Genomic DNA, 22,442 nt, shown 5'->3' on the forward strand with positions numbered 1-22,442 from the left:
TTTTATATTGTCATGCTTGGGTCACAGATTTGCACAGAAACACAGGAGGTTGTAGAGAGACAGAAACTTTATTCAAACACTGCAAACAAACATCTGTCTCTTTTTCAAAAGTTTAAACTGTGCTCCATTACAAGACAGAGATGACAGTTCCATCTCACAATTAAAAGAATGCAAACATATCTTCCTCTTCAAAGGAGTGCGCGTCAGGAGCAGAGAATGTCAGAGAGAGACAGAAAAGCAAACAATCAAAATTCAATAGGGCTGTTTGGCTTTTAAGTATGTGAAGCACCGCCGGACAAAGCAGCTGCAAGGAAGGGAGCAATGTGAAGGTAGTCTTTCAGCATTTTTTAGAGGAGCGGTCCGTATCCTCTAGGCCAGTGTGCGAACAGCCCCTCTGCTCACACCCCCTCCATCAGGAGCAGAGAATGTCAGAGAGTGAGAGAGACAGAGAAAAACAAACAATCAAAAATCAATACGTGCCGTTCAAGCTTTTAAGTATTGGAAGCACCGTGCGGGAAGCATGTCGCTTGATAAAGCAGGTGCACAGAAGGGAGCAATGTGAAGATAATCTTTCAGCATTTTTAGACGAGCGTCCGTATCGTCTAGAGGTGCGAACAGCCCCCCTGCTCACACCCCCTCCATCAGGAGCAGAGAATGTCAGAGCGAGAGAGAGAGAAAAGCAAACAATCAGAAATCAATACGTGCTGTTTGATCTTTTAAGTATGCGAAGCACCGTGCGGGAAGCATATCGCTTGACAAAGCAGCCACATGTAAGCCCAGCAAGGAAGGGAGCAATGTGAAGGTAATCTTTCAGCGTTTTTTGAGGAGCGGCCGTATCCTCTAGGGGTGCGAACAGCCCCCATGCTCACAATATATTTGAGGAGTTTTATTTAATACGTAATACGCGCTCTGGTTGGGTAGCTTCTCTGCCATCTGCTAATAGCGTCCCTTGTATGAAATCAACTGGGCAAACCAACTGAGGAAGCATGTACCAGAAATTAAAAGACCCATTGTCTGCAGAAATCCGCGAACCAGCAAAAAATCTGCGATATATATTTAAATATGCTTACATATAAAATCCATGATAGAGTGAAGCCGTGAAAGTCAAAGCGCGATATAGCGAGGGATTACTGTATACTCCCACCAGTTATACCGGATATAAAATGATTTGGAATCAGTTCTACTAACAGGCAGCAGATAAAACAAAACCAGAAGTGTAGCAGCACAGTTGTGATTTTTTTTTTTATTTTTATTTTTATTTTTTTTAAGCAATGCTCTAAACATTTAAACATTTTTTTGCATAAATTCCTGGTTTAGGGTTGGTGTTTTTCCATTTCAGTTGCTTTTATGTTTCATAACGAATAGTTTTTATAATATGTATGTTTTATTAAAATAAAGCCAGTATTGGTAGCATTTTTACTTGAATTTTGCCTAGCCTATAGATAAATGTAGTCAGTGAAAGAGTACCTGTGAAACATCTTTCCATTTGATATTTACTATTATTTGCAAGGCTTAGCACTCCCACCACCTCCTTTTTTTATCTTTGAGACTTTATAGATAACATCACTAATAAAACTGTATTTCAGTATTCCACCTAGTTAAAATTCTCGAATCTATTTATGATAGAAAGACTACAACACAAGGCCAAAGTCCTGTCCTTATACCCCCCCCCCCCCCCCAATATAATTTTACATTCTTCTACTTGGTAATCTCTCTCTGCAAATTTATGAGGACATGGAGTGATTTGTTCACTGTGTACATTTCTTTGTATCAGCTACTGTGTATCTTGTGGTTTCTTCTTCGTGTTGGTCATCTATAAGTAAAGTTGACCAGTTGTTAGAACTTGTGTTCGTCAAGCCATGCAGTGGAAAAATATCATGCCCTGTTAGTTTCGTCCTTGGTTAATAGCAGGTATCTCCTTATATACAGACTCCTTTAACCAAATGAAAAGATGGTATCTAAGCTTTCCTAGAATGAATGTTGTCAGCAACTAGCACTATGTAAGAGTGATGCAGTTAATATCTTAATGTATGTTAATTAAAATACACTTTAAAATTCTTCGCACATTTTCAGTGTAAATGATACCTCTGTATCAGCTATCAATGCAATTACAGTAGCACCAGTGCTGTCAAACTTTTTAATATTTATATGTAAGGCAAAAACTGTCAAACTGACATGTTAAGATGACTAGCCCTACATCAGGGTTTTTAGGGGAAGATGTGGATTTACTCCAGCCCTCCCAAAAAAGTCAAGGGTGATATCTGCCAAATGCCACAACATTTTGCTGCAATAAAACTCCATGCCCCAAAGGAAAAAAGGTGAAAAATAAAGTATGCAGAACATCACAGGTTATGTTTTTGAATAATGATTAACATGAAACTTTTATTGCTACTAACAATTAAATTTTTTTACACATAAGTGCTATTATCAAAAATGTACAAAAATTTAACTTATTGAAAAATCAGCTTGTTGAAGGTCCCCTTGCAGGTGATGTACAACCTTGTATAGGAACATTCATGTTGCTTCCAAATTTTTAAATTACCCCTGGAATATATTTGAGTAAATACATATTTCTTTATTGGGACATAGACATTTGTTCTGTTACTTTTCTGTAGAATTGGAAGTGCCCACCTTCTCCATTCTGTATAAAGGGTCTTTATATCTTGGTAACCTATGTGTATTTTAAAAACAAACAAAAAACACTTGAAGTTATAAATCTGTCAAGAGATTTTCTTCTCACACAACATAGCTTTGTTCATGTTGTGAAAAGTAGATTTTACCTTGCTTTTTACATTCTGTTTCAGCATTGCTTTTTAGTTTTCATAATTGTTGGCTTGGTTTCTTCTGAAGCCTTGCTTTTATTTAATAATGTTTCAGTACATGACAGTTTTAGTTATGCATTGTTCCTGTCAAAAATAAAGGATTTTGATAATAATAATAATAAATTAAACTTATACTTATATTCCTAACAAACCTCTGTATTTTTGTCATTTGTCTTTATTACAATTCCTGCAATGTTTTAGAATGAGAAGGTAAGAAGACATTCTGGTTCATAGCTGATGCATGCTTTTATGAAAAATGTTTCTCATGGTCATCATATTTTTTTATAATGTATACATTAAAAGATTCATTTTTGTATGTTGTGCTTTATTTATGTGTATTTGCATCATTTTATTCCATAATTTTGATACAAATAAAATCCTTTTCAGTTGATACTGTTTTATTTGAGTATTGTGTATTCCTTATTTTTTATTTGCAATTTTGTAGTTATTTTTTAAATGTGAAGATTTTAGCATTTGACCGTTAGACTTTTGTTTACTTATTTGCTAGATTAGATTAGTTCTATTTTATAGGATAAAGTATGCACAATGTTTTATTAGTGTTACACAATTTTCTCTTATTTCCTTGGTTATACATGTGTTTTATATCAAATATATATTAACCATCTGTTTAGCTTTAAGCTATCAGTTAATGATAGAACACCTGAAAATGCAACGTTGTATTTTTCAGCTGTAAATGCCTGCTATGGAAGTCCACATAAGGACTTCTTGAATGAAACCAATAATAAATAGTTGTGAAGAGTAATGCCTCACAAGCTTACTTGAACTTTCTACACTTTTCTTAAACAGAGTACAGTTCACTTTTTTTTGTTTTTGCTTAGTTTATATATCACCAAGTAATATCACTAGTGCTTAAAAGTGTGCATTTTCATAGATACATGTATATTGATGCAACCTGTTAAATATTGACATGACAAAGAAACAGATACTTTTAATATAGTATTTGACAAGAATCCAGAAACTCTGCTCTCTAAAATAGAAATTCTCTTGATTTTGTTTCCCCTAACTTTGTGCTTGGTTACTATCCTTACAAATTTAATCATGATTGCAGTTACAATACTATAAAACTTGCTTTTTATGGTTATTTATTTTTCAGATATAGGTAGAATTCTGTGTCACACTGTTTGTCATCATTGCTTCTTAGTCTGTAATGTGTCTGTTATTAAGATTTGTATTCATGTAGACAACAGTTCTTCAGCATCCTTTAATGATATGCTGAATTTTGTGGTATTGCTTTCTCGAGGTCTAAGGTACTGCTTAAAGCAAAATCCTTGGATCAATGTTGCAAAAGTTTGTGTTTAAAAAGCGCTGTTTGAATGTGTTTAATTAATTAATTTTTTTTTTGCATTCAATACAGTAGTTTCTTAAATGTTGTCTCAATGCAATGTTACTGTGTGTTGATGATACTGGAGCTTTCAGTGCACTGTTGATTAAATACAATACAACTTTATGATGGGAACCTGGCCAAAATCATTATAAGTAGTAGGTAAATCATTATTGTGAATCTTTAAATGATTCTAATTTCAAACTGTCATTGACATTGCACCGTGTCTTTGTCCTGTCCTCTTATTCTGTAATAATATAAAGATTTAGGACACTCACACTTGTAATACCCTTTTAACACATTTAATGGACACCTTGAGCATATTTTCCAAAAGTTTTTTTCCTTCTGCGTATACATCATAGACATGTTTATTTTAAAAAGATGTATTTTAGATATTTGTAAATACCTGGGTATAATTGTTTCAGGTCATGAGTCAATCCTGGAAGCACTGGATGCAAGGCAGGAACCATCCCAGAGCTGTCTTAAGCAGTTTTCAAAATTGTATGTAATACAGTGGTCCTCACATTACTTCTAAATTATTTAATAAATTAGAAAAGATTCCCAAATCAAGAGTCCACTATACTATAATTTCTCAGAATTCTACACACAACACCCCATAATGACAACGTGAAAAAAGTTTACTTGAGATTTTTGCAAATTTATTAAAAATAAAAAAATTGAGAAAGCACATGTACATAAGTATTCACAGCCTTTGCCATGAAGCTCAAAATTGAGCTCAGGTGCATCCTGCTTCCCCTGATCATCCATGAGATGTTTCTGCAGCTTAATTGGAGTCCACCTGTGGTAAATTCAGTTGATTGGACATGATTTGGAAAGGCACACACCTGTTTATATAAGGTCCCACAGTTGACAGTTCATGTCAGAGCACAAACCAAGCATGAAGTCAAAGGAATTGTCTGTAGACCTCCCGAGACAGGATTGTCTCGAGGCACAAATCTGGGGAAGGTTACAGAAAAATTTCTGTTGCTTTGAAGGTCCCAATGAGCACAGTGGCCTCCATCATCTGTAAGTGGAAGAAGTTCGAAACCTCCAGGACTCTTCCTAGAGCTGGCCAGCCATCTAAACAGAGCGATCGGGGGAGAAGGGCCTTAGTCAGGGAGGTGACCAAGAACCTGATGGTCACTCTGTCAGAGCTCTGTGGAGAGAGGAGAACCTTCCAGAAGGACAACCATCTCTGCAGCAATCAGGCCTGTATGGTAGAGTGGCCAGACGGAAGCCACTCCTTAGTAAAAGGCACATGGCAGCCCGCCTGGAGTTTGCCAAAAGGCACCTGAAGGACTCTCAGACCATGAGAAAGAAAATTCTCTGGTCTGATGAGACAAAGATTGAACTCTTTGGTGTGAATGCCAGGCGTCACGTTTGGAGGAAACCAGGCACCGCTCATCACCAGGCCAATACCATCCCTACAGTGAAGCATGGTGGTGGCAGCATCATGCTGTGGGGATGTTTTTCAGCGGCAGGAACTGGGAGACTAGTCAGGATAAAGGGAAAGATGACTGCAGCAATGTACAGAGACATCCTGAATGAAAACCTGCTCCAGGGCGCTCTTGACCTCAGACTGGGGCGACGGTTCATCTTTCAGCAGGACAACGACCCTAAGCACACAGCCAAGATATCAAAGGAGTGGCTTCAGGACAACTCTGTAAATGTCCTTGAGTGGCCCAGCCAGAGCCCAGACTTGAATCTGATTGAACATCTCTGGAGAGATTTTAAAATGGCTGTGCACCGACGCTTCCCATCCAACCTGATGGAGCTTGAGAGGTGCTGCAAAGAGGAATGGGCGAAACTGGCCAAGGATAGGTTTGCCAAGCTTGTGGCATCATATTCAAAAAGCCATTGAGGCTGTAATTGCTGCCAAAGGTGCATCGACAAAGTATTGAGCAAAGGCTGTGAATACTTAATGTACATGTGATTTCTCAGCTTTTTTATTTTTAATAAATTTGCAAAAACCTCAAGTAAACTTTTTTCACGTTGTCATTATGGGGTGTTGTGTGTAGAATTCTGAGGAAATAATGAATTTAATCCATTTTGGAATAAGGCTGTAACATAACAAAATGTGGAAAAAGTGATGCGCTGTGAGTACTTTCCGGATGCACTGTATACAGTATTTGTAACATGTTTTCTTAACTGTTTGTGTTCAATAAGTTAAATTCAGCATAATAATTTTACTGTAAACATTTAAGTACATATCTAATTTAAATTAACACCCTACAGAGATCATGTTAGCATCATATCTAAGTCTACACATTTCATTGAATCTTTGACAGTAGTACCCCAATGTTTGCACATAGCTTGGTTTGTGTGCATGTGTGTGTGTTTATGTATGTATATGTGCATAGGGATTCAAATTTCAGTCTCATATGGGTGTATATACAGTATATATCCCTATATAAAACATATTAAGGAGCATCTTCCTTTTAAGACAGTATTATCTGAAAATCTCTGTTTTCTTTAGGGCAACAATCTGCAAGGTGTTTTTTGGTTTTAGTCAAAGGTCACTCTGCTAGTTCAGTAACAGTATTCTTGTTCTTATGGAGCGTACTTCGCTCTTCTTTATCGTCAGTGTTTTTAATGCTACACTCCATCTGAACTGGTAAGTTTGAATTTTGGGTTTCCTAGTAGGAAGTTTAAATTGGAATGCGCACCCACAATTCAGATTTCCTTCAGGAGAGCATCAGCAACTATGGCCTCAAAATCCAAGATGGCTGCACTGTGCATTAACAGTAGAGAATGCTGTAGTGTTAGACAGAAGAGCTGATGAACAGTATATTTGTATCTCATAAAGTCAGTCATGTCTCTGCAACATCGCATGGACATCAGGGACAGTGCCTCTGGATTGGCAGACCGGGGTGGTGGTCCCCCTCTTTAAGAAGGGGGACCGGAGAGTGTGTTCCAACTACAGAGGGATCACACTCCTCAGCGTCCCTGGAAAAGTCTATTCGGGGGTTCTGGAGAGGAGAGTCCGTTGGATAGTCGAACCTCGGATTCAGGAGGAACAGTGTGGTTTTCGTCCTGGTCGTGGAACAGAGTCCTGGAGGGTGCATGGGAGTTCGCCCAACCAGTCTACATGTGTTTTATGGACTTGGAAAAGGCGTTTGACCGTGTCCCTCGGGGAATCCTGTGGGGGGTGCTCTGGGAGTATGGGGTACCGGACCCCCTGATAAGGGCTTTTTGGTCCCCGTACAACCGGTGTCAGAGCTTGGTCCGCATTGCCGGCAGTAAGTCGAACCCGTTTCCAGTGAGAGTTGGACTCCGCCAGTGCTGCCCTTTGTCACCGATTCTGATCATAAATTTTATGGACAGAATTTCTAGGCGCAGCCAGGGTGTTGAGGGGGTCCGGTTTGGTGGACTCAGGATTGGGTCACTGCTTTTTGCAGATGATGTTGTCCTGTTTGCTTCATCAGGCCATGATCTTCAGCTCTCTCTGGATCGGTTCGCAGCAGAGTGTGAAGCGGCTGGGATGGGAATCAGCACCTCCAAATCCGAGACCATGGTTCTCAGCCGGAAAAGGGTGGAGTGCCCTCTCAGGGTTGGGAGTGAGATCCTGCCCCAAGTGGAGGAGTTCAAGTATCTTGGGGTCTTGTTCACGAGTGAGGGAAGAATGGAGTGTGAGATCGACAGGCGGATTGGTGCAGCATCCACAGTGATGCGGGCTGTGCATCGGTCTGTCGTGGTGAAAAAGGAGCTGAGCCATAAGGCAAAGCTCTCAATTTACCAGTCGATCTATGTTCCTACCCTTACCTATGGTCATGAGCTATGAGTCATGACCGAAAGAACGAGATCGCGATTACGAGCGGCTGAAATGAGTTTCCTCCGCAGGGCGTCTGGGCTCTCCCTTAAAGATAGGGTGAGAAGCTCAGTCATCCGGGAGGGGCTCAGAGTAGAGCCGCTGCTCCTCCGCATCGAGAGGAGTCAGATGAGGTGGCTCGGGCATCTGATCAGGATGCCTCCCTGGTGAGGTGTTCCGGGCACGTCCAACCGGGAGGAGGCCCTGGGGAAGACCCGGGACACGCTGGAGGGACTATGTCTCCTGGCTGGCCTGGGAACGCCTCAGGATTCTCCCGGAAGAGCTAGAAGAAGTGGGGAGAGGGAAGTCTGGGTATCTCTGCTCAAGCTGCTGCCCCCGCAACCCGACCTTGGATAAGCGAAAGAGGATGGATGGATGGATAAAATCAGTCATACATGCATTGCTGTTTACTGTCTTCCTGTGGACATGTTGATAACGGTATTTCAGTGCATAAAATGCTGCATGATGCTTTATCAACTGGTACTGCAAACCGTGGCTTAATGGATAATCTCCCCACCTTGTGGGAATTTTTTTTTTTTTTTTAATAATTAAAAAAAAAAAAAACCAGTAAGTGGAAATCAAGATTTAAAGATTTTAATTTCTTTTTTTATATTCGGGTGAGATCAGCTAAAGTGGGATATATTTGTTCAGTAGTTTTTGTAGTTTTCTATATTACAAATGAGGAAGCCCCACAAAGGTTTTCCTGGAGGCATCCATATTAGTTTTCTGAATGTTTTACAAGAAAACAGTTTGGGTGTCACATAATTCCCAACTCTAAAGTCCAATGGTTAATGACTTCCTGCTTATAGCTTCCCTCCTTGTACAATGCTTTGGAAAAGTGTTCAGCCCCCACCACCGCCCCAAACCCTTTGTTTCACCAACAGGGATATTTTAATCATGTTGGTTAAGAATTTTTATTTGGTAAGCAAACACCTCTCCAACTGCAGTCAGTGACTTAAGAAAGTCAGATTGACAGTTGGTATTAAAGCAGCCACTCTGACAAGTGTCATTCTTGTTTGACACAGTTTACAGGAGTGGCCTGACCTAGGTATTGTAGCAATAGTTGCATGTTTTTTTCCACTTCCATTAAACTCTAATGTATTTTTGGTTCCTTTGAGATGTTTCTTATACTATTCTCTGTGTTTCTCTATTATATGCCTGATTTGTTTACATTTGGAATGCTCATTTGTCTTCATTTTGGTTTGCTTTGTGGATAAACACTGCCATGCTGTTAGACTTCAATTACAGAGGGTGATATTTATTATTGTAAATGAAATGAGAACAGGTGATCTTCCCATGCTCCCTCCCTTTCTGACCTGTGCCTTATCATATACTGTAACTAACCACCTTTCCACTGGGAGCTAATTAAAAGTGTGGCTTAAGGATCAATGGTGGACCAAACTCTTATTTGTTAGGTTCTCTTAATAGCTTTTCGCAGCTTCTTTGTAGATAAATACCAAAACAGCCTTTATCCTTATTTCAGCATACAGGTTTTTATCCTGCTCTTCATCTGCATTTTTGCCCTCAACTAGTAGATGAATGAACATGATCATATGTTCTGAGATCTTTCATTAAATGTTAATCTTTGTAATGTCTCTTGCTTACAATCAAGAACCTCTGCTTCATCATAAATGATGGTCTCTCTCACATTCATTTTATATAATTGCATGCCTCTTTACAGTGTTCATAATATCTGTCCTATTCCTCACTGTATATCTCACTCAACTTATAGTTCTGGCTTTTCTTCTAACTATTGTACTTGTGAGGCTCCTAACACATTTTTATTAAACCTTACTAACATATCCAGGTTAAAGACTATACCATAATCTATAGCTATGAAAGAAAATTATATTCTTTTCAAATTAAGCAAACACTAATATGAGTTTAACTTAAAGCATCAACCCTCTAAGATTGGCTCTTACTTTTATTTTATATATAAATAAAAGGAGAGTTGACTGACTGACAAATAACAAAATTAGCTGACTTTTTTTTTTTTTTTTTTTTTAAACTTGTGTAACGTCAGCAAATTTCAATCAACTCTGTTCAAGCATTTTTGAGATGTTTAGTTTTTGAAGCAGGGGTTTTACCACTAAATATTGATAAATGCTAAATGTCTTAGCAGATACCTACTGCCCGAGATGTACCATCCTCCCAAAATTCAGCTTTGTAGCTAAATTAGAAAGTGTTTTTCTTGATGAGTGAATATTGCCCTAATTGTGGCTCATCAGGTGTACACATCTTTGCTTCCCCTTGCAGGGATCGACCTCGGACGGATGTAATATTCCAATGTCCACCCTGTCAAGTAAGCAAACCAGCTGCGGTGGCGCAATGTCTGAGGCTGTGCATAGATATGTGTATATATAATATATATATATATATATATATATATATATATATATATATATATATATATATATATATATATATATATATAATCTATAGACTTAGTCACCTCCTTCCCCCCCCCCCCCATACTGAGTGTGTTGCTATATATTGCCTTTGATCCTTGTAAGTCTAAGCATTATCCTCTGATGAAGACCCCTGATAGGGGTTGAAAGCTCAGGAATAAAAACTATTTTATGATACGTGATTCGTTTTTTCTCCCTTCGTGGATCTCCAACTGCAAATATGCAAACCGTATCACAGACCTTCTCTTCCATATATATATATATATATATATATATATATATATATATATAATATACATACACACACACACACACACACACACCGGCCACTTTATTAGGTACATTGTAGTAGTACTGGGTTGGATCCACTTTTGCCTTCAAAACTCCCATAAATCTTTTTGGCATAGATTCAGCAAGATGCTGGAGTCATTCCTCAGGTCCATATTGACATAATAGCATCAGTTGCTGGAGATTACTCATTTGCACATCCATGATGTGAGTCTCCCATTCCACCTCATCCCCAAAGTTGCACTATTGGATTGAGATCTGCTGACTGTAGAGTCAATTTGAGTACACTGAATTTATTGTCATGTTCAAGAAACTAGTTTGATATGATATGAGCTTTGTGACATGGCACATTATCCTGCTGGAAGTAGCCATCAGAAGATGAGTACACAGTAGTCATAAAGGGGGATGGATGTGGTCAGCAATAACACTTAGGTAGGCTGTGGTATTTAATCGATGCACAGTTGGTACTAAGGGGTCCAAAGTGTGCCTAGAAAATGTCCCCCACACCATTACACCACTACCTCCACCCTGAAGTGCTGATACAAGGCAGACTGGATCCATATTTTCATGTTGTTGACACCAAATTCTGACTGTACCATCTGAATATCGCAGCAGAAATAGAGGCTCATCAGACCAGGCAACGTTTTTCCAGTCTTCTGTTGTTGAATTTTGGTAAGCCTATGTGAATTGTACTCTCAGTTGCCTGTTCTTAGCTGACAGAAGTGTCACCAAGTGTGGTGTCCTGCTACTGTAGCCCATCTGCTTTAAGGTTCGACGTGTTGTACCTTCAGACATGCTCTTCTGCACACCTCGGTTGTAATGAGTGGTTATTTGAGTTACTGTTGCTTTTCTACCATTTCAAACCAGCCTGGGGAATTTTGCCCAAAGAACTGCCGCTCACTGAATATTTTCCATTTTTCAATTTGTTTTTTGTAAACTCTATAGATTGTTATGAATAAAATTCCCAGTAGATCAGTAGTTTCTTAAATACCCATACCAGCCCGTCTGGCACCAACAACCATGCCATGTTCAAAGTCACTTAAATCACCATTCTGATGCTTGGTTTGAACTTCAGCAGTCCGTCTTGATAATGTCTATATACGTATGTGTATATATACTGTATGTGTGTGTGTGTGTGTGTGTGTGTATATATATATATATACACTCACACACATGAAATGTATGTATTACAAATGACAATATATTATTTACCCTATACAAATCCTGGCACCTCACACCCAGATAAACAGACTTGAGCTCTGAGAATCTTCTGTGCGACTTGAGCTGCGTCAGTGGGGGGATAGGACAGCAGGCTGCTTGTGCCGATCCACAAATTTGCAAAACGAGATGTTAATGGAGAGGTGCGAAGGAATTTAAGGTGGCCCGGGATTACGAGTTTTTTTTTTTGTGGAGTTCAGGGATTCTAGTGTTAATCTATTAATCAGTTAAATGCATGTACTTTTTAGGTAGCAACAAGGTCATTTTCATTTTTGATAAACTGAAATGATTTACCTATTTCATTCTTTATTTGATACTGGTTCATAATATACTTTATGTTCTACTAGATTACTGTGGACTGGAGCCACAAAAGTATAATGTTCCTTTTTTGCACCTTATTACACTTGGTTTACCCTTTCTTCTGAGCATTCTCAGTTGTCAGCAGTTTCTAAAATTCGTTCTTTTGAGCTAGTTCATCAGGTGGCAATTTTATTTTCAGATAACCTTTTTGCAGTAGAAACAATGCGAAAATGTCACTTTTATGTATTAAGAAAATCAGCTTGGTTACATAATCCATTTCTGTCATGATATTGCAAGTTTTAAAAATAATTCATTTATACATAATATGAGGCTTGCTCATGAGAATCACAACATTTTTATTTTCATAATTTTCGCTGTGGTGAACATACCTATCAAATCTTCATAGTCCAAACTTTCTGCTAAGCTGTTCTTAAAATTTAAAAGTTAAAAAAAAAGCTCACAGGGTTACCTTTTTGTTGAAAATGTGTGAAAACAGAAGTGGTCCAGTGTTATTTAACCATTTAGAGTGCCCATTAAAGATTGTAGTTTATCCCATTGTTTGTAATGGATTTAAGATTGTGCCAGTGAATTTGATAAGTGTTCTCACATTGTGCAAGGCAAACGTCGGTTAAAATAAGTTTTCATTTATCTTTTAGAGTTATTGGTTAGGTTTATTGACACAGAAGAATATACATTTAAAAATATTGGATCTTCATGTTAGCACAAACTTGTTTGAGTAGCTAACTAGAGCCTTGGCAATGAAGAAGAAAGCTGCATTTTCTCTGTAAAGTTCACTTGGTTTCTTGCATACTGAACCCAGTTAATACATTTTTTTAATGATTACAAAATGGCTGTCCCAGCAACATGACAGTCAAGGCTGCTATAATTGTTTTAAATTTATTCAGTTTCCACCAGTGCATCTAACATATCAATACTAGTGCTGCAGCTACAATCCTAAACAGTCACTTCTTTAAAAAAAAAAAAAAAAAAAAAAACATGCTTTGAATTCTTGTAAGCTTAGTTTTATTTGTAGATGAAGTTTTGTTTTCTTGAATTTGGCAATCTTTTAAAAAGAAAATCTGTTAATGTATGATATATTCATTCTAGGAAGATTTGTCTGTGCCATATGAATAATTACTGTGTAGATGACATTCTCAGGTAAGAGTACATTAAAATAGGAAGTGCATCAGAGTATAGATTTTCAGTGTCTGTATTCAAGATTTTATCAGACTGTGTGGCATTGGTGGCACAATGGATTGCACTGCTGCCTAACTGTTCCAGAGTCCTATGTTTCTTTGAGCGCCTTTGTTCAGTGAACACTCAAAGAAAAATTAGTAGAACCTATTTCTGCAATTTAGTTGTCTTTCTAAGATATCCAAATGCCCACTCCACCATTGTAACCATTGTTGTTTGTAACCAAATATAAATTGTTTATTACATCTGAGACTGAGATATCTTTAAATAAGCCATTGCAGTAACAGTGATAATTGTTTTTTCATTTGATTAGCAAAGTTTAGAATCTACTTCTTTCACCTTTAGCAGTCCAGACACTCACTGGCCCAGGAATATTTTACCTCCTGGCTTGACTGTTCATTTCCCTTTGGAACTGAAAAATCTGAAATAAAAATAATCTAGCTTTTGGTATAATAAGATAAATTCCTTGTTTCTGATGTTTTTCTTAAAAGAGCAAACACTACCTGTTAATGAAAAAATATATATGCACAAGTTAAGCAAAGGTGTGTGTTGTTTTTAACTATTAGGAACAGTGACCTATAGTAACAAGTTAAGTGGTTACTTCAGTTTTTATTAGTGTTTAATTGTTGATAGATACAACATCCTTTTTTTCTTTATTGAAGGGGTATGGGGGAGTCTGGAAATTAATATTTGTTTATTTGAAATATAATAAAATAACATGGAGGACCTTTAAGTATTTTACTATGATTTAATAACTATTGGAAAAATTAATTTACCATCTGTATGGCTTTTAAAGTAATCATCAAATACATTATCCTCAGATTTCTCTCAATTTATTTTTTTCCAGCTTGTTCCCCAACTAGTCAGAATCTTAAAAAACCTCATCATGTCAGGATACTCCCCAGAACATGATGTTTCTGGAATTAGTGATCCTTTTTTACAGGTATGTAACCTTAAATCTTTTATAATTTGAAATGGTATAAATTCAAATTTATTTGCCTTGTGATATAATTTTTTTTTTTTTTTGGTATATATTCACAGGTACCTTACTAGAATACATTTATATAAATAGAAAGATTGTCTAACACGTTTCTTTAAAATAGTGCCAATCATATTTCAGATTGTTATAGAAAGCTAAGATAATGTTTGAAGTACTCTTTAAAACATTTTACAGTACCATTGGTCTTATCCAACATAAGATCAAATTGTAGGAAACCACTCTACATGGAAAATTTTTCCTGTGCAGTACGTATGAAATATTTTTTAGACTGTATAGAAAATTATTTGTTAATTGCCTTAAATAGAATTTTAATGTTATAATGTACAGATTCTGTTCAAAGAGAGCTTTCCTTTTAAAAATGTTTTTAGGTATTTAATAATTTCTAAGACCAAAAAATCATTAAAGTATAATCAAAGTGAATTTTGTTTACTAGAGCAGTGTTTCTGGTTGAACTCAGTATGGGCTATATATACATAAATGTTGCTCTATATATATTTATAAAGTGTGTACGTGCAGGCACATGCTCAGGCAAAGAAATTTATTGTCACATTATTGTGTGTGCCCTTTTTTTAATCATTATGATAACTGAAATCACCTAAATGTGCCTGATCAAACGTTTGCATACCCTTGGATGTTGTGGCTGATAATATACACACAATTTCACACACACACACATTCAAATTAAGGGAGAGTGTCCACACCTGTAACCTTGGATTGTAATTAGTGCCTGTGTATAAGTAGTTATTTTAGATTCATGCAGAGCTGCACTGACTTTGCTGGATACCAGATCATGGGGATTGCAAAAGAACTGTCAAAAGGCCTGCAAAAGAAGGTTGTTGATTTGTATAAAATCAGTAAAAGGATATAAAAACATATCCCGAGATCTGAAAATGCCTGTCAGTGGTGTTCAAACTCTGATTTTAAAAAAGTGGAAAGTTAGGGGTTCTGTTGTTACCAGGCCATAGTCAGTGTAGACCAACTGAGATTTCTGCCACAACTGCCAGGATCATTTGTCGAGCTGCCAAGAAAAGTCCACAAGCCACTTCAGCTGAGATGCGGTTTTCTCTGCAAAAAGCGGTGTTGCTGTTTGATGTACAGTAAGGAGGTACTCGAACAAAAGTGGGCTGCATAGTAGAGCTGCAAGATCTTTACGGTGGCAATACCACAAAAAACCCAATTACAATATGCCAAACAGCATCTACGCACATTTTTTTTTTTTACAAAATAAATGTTCTCTATATTTTCTCTTTGGATAAGTAAAAATCTAAATAGTGTTCAACTTAAATTCTGTAATTTAAAAAAAAAAAAAAGATTTTTTTGAGCCTTTATCAGCATTTGAAGCATGCCATTTCAGATTTTTAATTGGATCACTTGTGGGTTTTCAAGCTAGAGCAGTCAGTCTGTCATTTTCTAGCCTCCTTTGTCCTGAACAGGGTCACAGGGGGTGCTGGAACCTATCCCAGCTAGTATAGGGTGCAATTCAGGAACAAACCCTGGACAGTGCAACAGTCCATCACAGGGCGAACACACACGTACCCCAACCACACACTAGTGCCAATTTAATATCAGCAATACACCTAGCCTGTATGTCTGTCGACTGTTAAAAATCACATTACAAATGTTTTCTGAAACTATATGATCACGTGAAGGGCATCACAAAAAATGCGTTGTTCTTCTGCATCTGTACATTTCAAAGCAGACATGCAGATCTACTGCATTCAAAATCACTATTTATAAAAGGGAAACAGTGCCACTTTGAAATGTTCAGCCTGCCATTGCAAAATCAGTATGTGTCCTTTTTATACTATTAGCAAATATTAAAAATAAAATGTAACTTTGTTCAGGGATTTGTTGTGCAGTGTCTAACAAAGTATTATAATAAGCTATCATGTCTAACTTCAGTATATACATTAGATGGTAGGGAATTGGATTACATTTATCTATAATGTAGCTACTCCTGCTTTTGCTATTTATAATGAGTCACTTGTCTGCTTTTTACCTTTTTATTAACAGGAAAAGATTAAATGGTCACACTTCAGAAATGGAAGTAATAAACATTTAAATGGGGCGGAACACTCAGTTTTAAGTGCTGCTGCATCACAGATTCATAGTCTTGTGTTTGAGTCTAGTGGTGGCTATGCCTGAGTGCAGTTTACACAGTCTCTCCATTGTCACCCAAAAACTTAACTCAGTATGTGGGAATTTGGGTGTTTGTAACCTTGCACCGGATAAGCACTTTTAATGGTGGATAGATGGGTGAAGAATTTCAAATAAAGTATTTTCTTGCTAATGATTTATTCCATCATACTGTATTCCCACAATCTCCAAAATATCATGATGTCATCATATTTATATATTATTTTCTTCATAATTTCATAGCTTCAATGGTATTTAGGGTATTTTTTTCAAATACCAAAGAAAAACAGATGCGTGTGTGTGTTCCGTAATGGACTGGCAGTCTAGGGTTCATAGAGTTTTGGTCTTGATTATGTCAGTATAGACCCGTCTCCCACAAAGACAATCGGATATTAGAACAGTTCTAATATGAAAAGGCCATTCAGCACAACAAAGCTAGCCAAACCTATCCATGTCATTGCATCTTCTTTTGGCTGCTCTGATTAGAGGTCGCCACGGCAGATCATGTTTCCATATCTTCTAGCACTTTTCATCTTGCTCTCTTACACCCACCACCTTCATGTCCTGTTTTACCACATCCATAAACATTCTCATAACCCTTCCTCTTTTCCTTTTGCCTTGACAGCTCTATCCTTAGCATCCTATTCCCAATATATTCAGCATCTCTCCTTTGCACATGTCCAAACCAGCGCAATCTTGCCTCACTGACTTTGTCTCCATACTGTCCAACCTGAGCTGACCCTCTAATGTATTCATTTCTAATCCTTTCCATCCTCAATACACCCAGTGTACATCTTAACATCTTTAACTCTGTCACCTCCAGTTCTGTCTCCTGTTATTTGGTCAGTGCCACTGTTTCCAACTCATATAACATAGCTGGTCTCACTACTATCCTGCAGACCTTCCCTATTACTCTTGCTGATGCCCGACTGTCACAAATCACTCCTGACACTCTTCTTCACCCACTCCACACTTCCTGCATTCTTTTTCACCTCTCTCCCACAGTCCACATTACTCTGTACTGTTGATCCTAAGTATTTAAACTCCTCCACCTTTGCCAACTGTACTCCTTGCATTTTCACCATTCCTCTGACCTCATTCACACTCATGTATTCTGTCTTGTTCTTATTGACCTTCCTTTTGATTCTTGGCTCTGCCCTCATTTTCCTCCTCTTCTTGATCTCCATTGTCATCCTACAGACCTTTCTATGCTGCCTAGCTACGCTTTCCTCTGGTACCACCTTGCAGTCTCCAATCTCCTTCAGACTGACTCTCCCGTGTAGGATAATAATATACCTATGTGCATCTTCCTCCACTCTTGTATGTCACCCTATGTTCCTCCTTTTTCTTAAAATATGTATTCACTTCAGCCATGTCCATCCTTTTGGCAAAATCCACTACCATCTGACCTTCTGCATTCCTCTCCTTGACACCATACCTACCCATCACCTGCTCATCTCCTCTGTTCCTTCACCAACATGTCCATTGAAATCTGCTCCAATCACCACTCTCTGTCCCTTAGGTACATTCTCCACCACCTCGTCCAGCTTACTCCAGAAATAATTTTTTTCATATGTCACACATCCAGCTTGCGGGGCATATGCAGTAACAACATTCATCATCCATCCATCCATCCATCCTCTTCCGCTTATCCGAGGTTGGGTTGCGGGGGCAGCAGCTTGAGCAGAGATACCCAGACTTCCCTCTCCCCGGCCACTTCTTCTAGCTCTTCCGGGAGAATCCCGAGGCGTTCCCAGGCCAGCCTGGAGACATAGTCCCTCCAGTGTGTCCTGGGTCTTCCCCGGGGCCTCCTCCCAGTTGGACATGCCCGGAACACTTCACCAGGGAGGCATCCTGGTCAGATGCCCGAGCCACCTCATCTGACTCCTCTCGATGCGGAGGAGCAGCGGCTCTACTCTGAGCCCCTCCCGGATGACTGAGCTTCTCACCTTATCTTTAAGGGATAAAACATTCATCATCACAGATTCAATTTCCTGCTTCATAATCATCGCTGTGTCTGACACTCTTGACATACTGTTCCTATAGAATAACCCCTACCCAATTTCTCTACCCATCCACATCATGATAGAACAATTTGAACCCACCTCTGATCCACCTGACCTTACTCCCCTTCCATTTAGTCTCTTGCACGCACAAAATATCAACTTTTCTTCTCCCCATCACATTAACTAACTCTCTTCCCTTACCAATCATACTGCCAACATTCAAAATTCCCACCATCACTTCTACTGTCTTTACCTTCCACCTTTCCTCCTGCCTCCCTCTTCTCCTCCTTCGGCTAGTGGTAGCCCAATTTCTGCCAGCACCCTGTTGGTCAACGGTACTGGTGGCGGCCGTTCTATAACCAAGGCCTCAGCTGATTCGGTATGGAAATATGGATTGTTGTCTGCATATTGATCTGTCAGAATTTTACACTGAAAGCCCTTCCTGACGTAACACTCCCCATTTAGCCGGGCTTGGGGCCAGCCCAAAAAAACCACACATCCCCTGTGGCTAGATTATATCCATGTCATTTCTCCAAAATCTTGCCTTCAGTGAAAGGCATGCAATGAAATAATTATTCATTGATAAGCACTATATAAAATTCAGACTTACCAATTAATTTCTTGAAAAACACATGCTAATAATGTTCAACGTATCAACCAAGTTAGTTGACTGATGCTACATGCTTAAACTACAGTAAGAACAGATTAAGCGATCAACTCAGGGTTACACAGCTCTGTGATAGCCTCTCAGGTAAAATGCAAGTACAAGCTTTACAAATTACTAATTCATAGGAAGTACACATAAAGACACAGGTTTGTTTAAATAGACAAGACAACAAAGTAGTTTGAAACTGATTAACATAAATGGAACCCAGCAGTATCTCTCAATTAATTAATTGTTTAACTATGGCCAGATGACAACAGAGGAGAGAAAAGCAAAAAATCCAGTAATCAGCATTATCAGCAATCCTGGTAAAGAAAAAAAAAACTCTGCAGGGTCCACGGTAATTTATAACAGAGAACGTCAAAGACAAAGTCAGTTACAGTCCTGGAGGCCTAGGTCAACCAGCCATCTGCCTCCATCTGGATATTATACAGTTTAGTCTATGCTGGGCCATCTTATCTGACAACAGAATCTTTCGATCCATTGATTCCAAGGCAGCCAGTACCTCAAGTGACTTTTCCATGTGCAGGATGGTAGGTTGGCAGTAGACCAGTGGCACCAAGTAGAAGAGAAATCAAGTAAAGAGTCTGTAACATTAAAATTACTGTAAGGCTGATATTTTTGTACAATGACTAACAAACAGATGTAATATGCACAGCTGTTTAGAAAGTCTAGTTGGGGTATGCGATACACCAGTTAGCCACAACATTCAAACCACTGACATGCGAAGTGAATAACCAACATTTTGAGACCATAATGCATGCTCATTTTTTGTAAGTAATTACTAGTTCAAATGCGTAAGCAAGGTTTTTGCCATTTAATACATTATTTTTAAGAAGGAAATCTGCTGAAAGCTTAACAGGAAGCCAGTTTAAATACTTTAAAACTGGAGTTATGAGTTTAAACCTTCTAGTTCTTATAGTAATTCTTGCATCAGCATATTGAATTAACTGAAAGATGCAAAAAGAACTATTTGAACAGCCTGTAAATAAGGCATTGTGTTATTTAATCCTACTAGAAATAAATGTATGAATTAATTTTTCAGTATGCCCCAGATTTAGATCATTTTCTAGTATTTTTAAGATGGGGAAATAAACAATTTTGGACAGATTAAGTCCAAGGGTTTCTTTTTCTTTTTTTTTTTTGGATACACTTTATTAATTCCTGTGGCGAAATTGTCTTTTTCCATGACCTTTGGGTTATGTGCTGGTTTAGTAAAACTAATGGTCAGTCCAATTGAGGTAAAAAGTGACAGAATATTTACACAGTTAATTAAGGACACTATCAGATAAATAATTCTTTGGTCTAAAAAAAGGCATAACTGGGTATTGCATGACTGAGGCATGTAAAGTGAAAATAGTTAAGATTTGAATATCGACTCTGTGGGACACCATCTCTAACTACTGTGTATAATGCTGAAGTACTGTCTGCATCATTTCTGTTTTTACTGAAATTGATTTAATAAATATTAACTAAACCACATATATATATATATATATATATATACCTGAGAGCCCATTGTAATTTTCTAACCTATGCAATAGAATAGAATGGTCAATGTTGTCTGACACTGTGTTTAATTTGAATAACATACTGTGGAATTTCCATGAATGGAGGATACTAGAATGTATTTTATAACATGGATTAGTGCCTTTTTTGTATTGTGACTGGCACAGAAGCCAAACTGAAAAATTCTCTAGTAAATTTTGATGGGAAAGGTGAGACTAAAGCTGTATAAATTTGTAATAGGTCTAATTAAATGCATAAGGGTGTAGCTCTGATATCCAAATCACCATAACATAACAGTCCCATAACTGACACTTTTATCGTGTTGTCAAATGTGCCAGTAAATAATTTGATAAGACAAAGAATGGTTTTCTTGGGACTCAGTCTAATGAACAGGTGGTAGGTTTCATTTTAGAAATGAAATTCATTTATCTAGGTTGAGGTTGCAAGGATAAACATTTATTTTTATTGATTGTTTTTGGATGAGAGTGAATGCTCTGGTGTATGTTCAGAAGGACAGAGTACAAACTGCATCAGAGCCTGCTACTGGATTCAAACATAGCAGTGCAGATCTTTTGTTGCAGCAGCACTTAATGTCATGGTGCCTCATTTTAATTTCTTTCAGTGTCCCTTCTGGAGTGTGACCATTTAATCTTGACTTTGATGATAAAAGCATCATCTTGTTGTTCACAGATGTAAAAAAAAGATGTCCAATTGAATATAAATAGCAAAAGCAGGAGTAGCTGCATAATAGGTACATTTTGTGCGATTCTCTGCCATCCATACATTGTAGTTGCCCGGTCAATTATGAGCAATCACTCATTTCTACTCACAACAGCTTGCTTGTGCGATACCCTATTAAGCGCTGCACCAAAAAATTCCTGATGCTTATTTTATTATTTTTTTATTTGTTACTGTTACTAAAAGGACACACATTGCAGTGGCATTGTTCCCCTTTTTCAAGGTGAGATTCTTGTAAGCCTGGGTGTAGCAGGCTAGCATTTGTTTTGAAGGGTACCTGAGATGGACAAGAGTGGAGTGTGTACCTTGCAGTCCCCACCACAACTGCCAGTACACAAAGAGCAATACTAAAAAAATTCAATCTGCAGTCTTGAAGAGAGAGAAAAATGTTTTTTAGAAGACATCATAAGTTAAGTGAAATGCCTTCCTGGCATTTTCCAGTGTCTCAATACTAATCCATGACTTTGCATTTTCATTTTTTTTTTTGTTTGTTTGTTTGAACTTCATTTTTGTTTACATGTTTTTTAATTTTTGTTTGCTTTTTGCAGTTTGGAGTTACTGTACTTAAGCCCAAATTGTTTTCTAGTTCTCATTCTTAGCCGTTCTTTAACCTTCGATGAACAACTCTAGATTGAGAACACATCCATCTAAACCTTTGGCAGTGAAATTTAAGACTGGGGCAGTTCATTTTTAAAATGTTTTATCTTTTTTTGTAATTAGAGGTGGAAATTTATGTATACAAAATGCTTGTGTCTCTTTTTTTAATATATCCTTTTATTTCTTCAATATAGGTTCGGATATTGAGATTGCTCAGAATCCTTGGTAGGAATGATGATGATTCCAGTGAAGCTATGAATGATATTCTTGCACAGGTAAGTATGTTTATAACTTTGACAGAAGAAGTAAAGTCTACAGTGCTTCATCACTTTCTTTAATAATTCTAATCTATTTTTTAGGTTGCGACCAACACAGAAACAAGTAAAAATGTAGGAAATGCAATCCTATATGA

At 37.8% G+C, this 22,442-nt stretch overlaps 1 protein-coding gene across 1 annotated transcript in view; it reads left to right on the forward strand.

Moving 5' to 3' along the window:
* ap1g1 (adaptor related protein complex 1 subunit gamma 1) overlaps positions 1 to 22,442 on the forward strand; it is a 207,609-nt gene that overhangs the window by 88,560 nt on the left and 96,607 nt on the right. The window contains exons 7-9 of the mRNA XM_028809775.2: positions 14,228 to 14,323; positions 22,225 to 22,305; positions 22,390 to 22,442. The exon at positions 22,390 to 22,442 is cut by the window's right edge and continues 46 nt beyond it. Coding sequence (XP_028665608.1) covers positions 14,228 to 14,323; positions 22,225 to 22,305; positions 22,390 to 22,442 — 230 coding nt within the window. The remainder of the gene's footprint in view (positions 1 to 14,227; positions 14,324 to 22,224; positions 22,306 to 22,389) is intronic.

This window comes from Erpetoichthys calabaricus, chromosome 9 (genome assembly GCF_900747795.2).
Source record: "Erpetoichthys calabaricus chromosome 9, fErpCal1.3, whole genome shotgun sequence".
Classification (NCBI taxonomy): domain Eukaryota; kingdom Metazoa; phylum Chordata; class Cladistia; order Polypteriformes; family Polypteridae; genus Erpetoichthys; species Erpetoichthys calabaricus.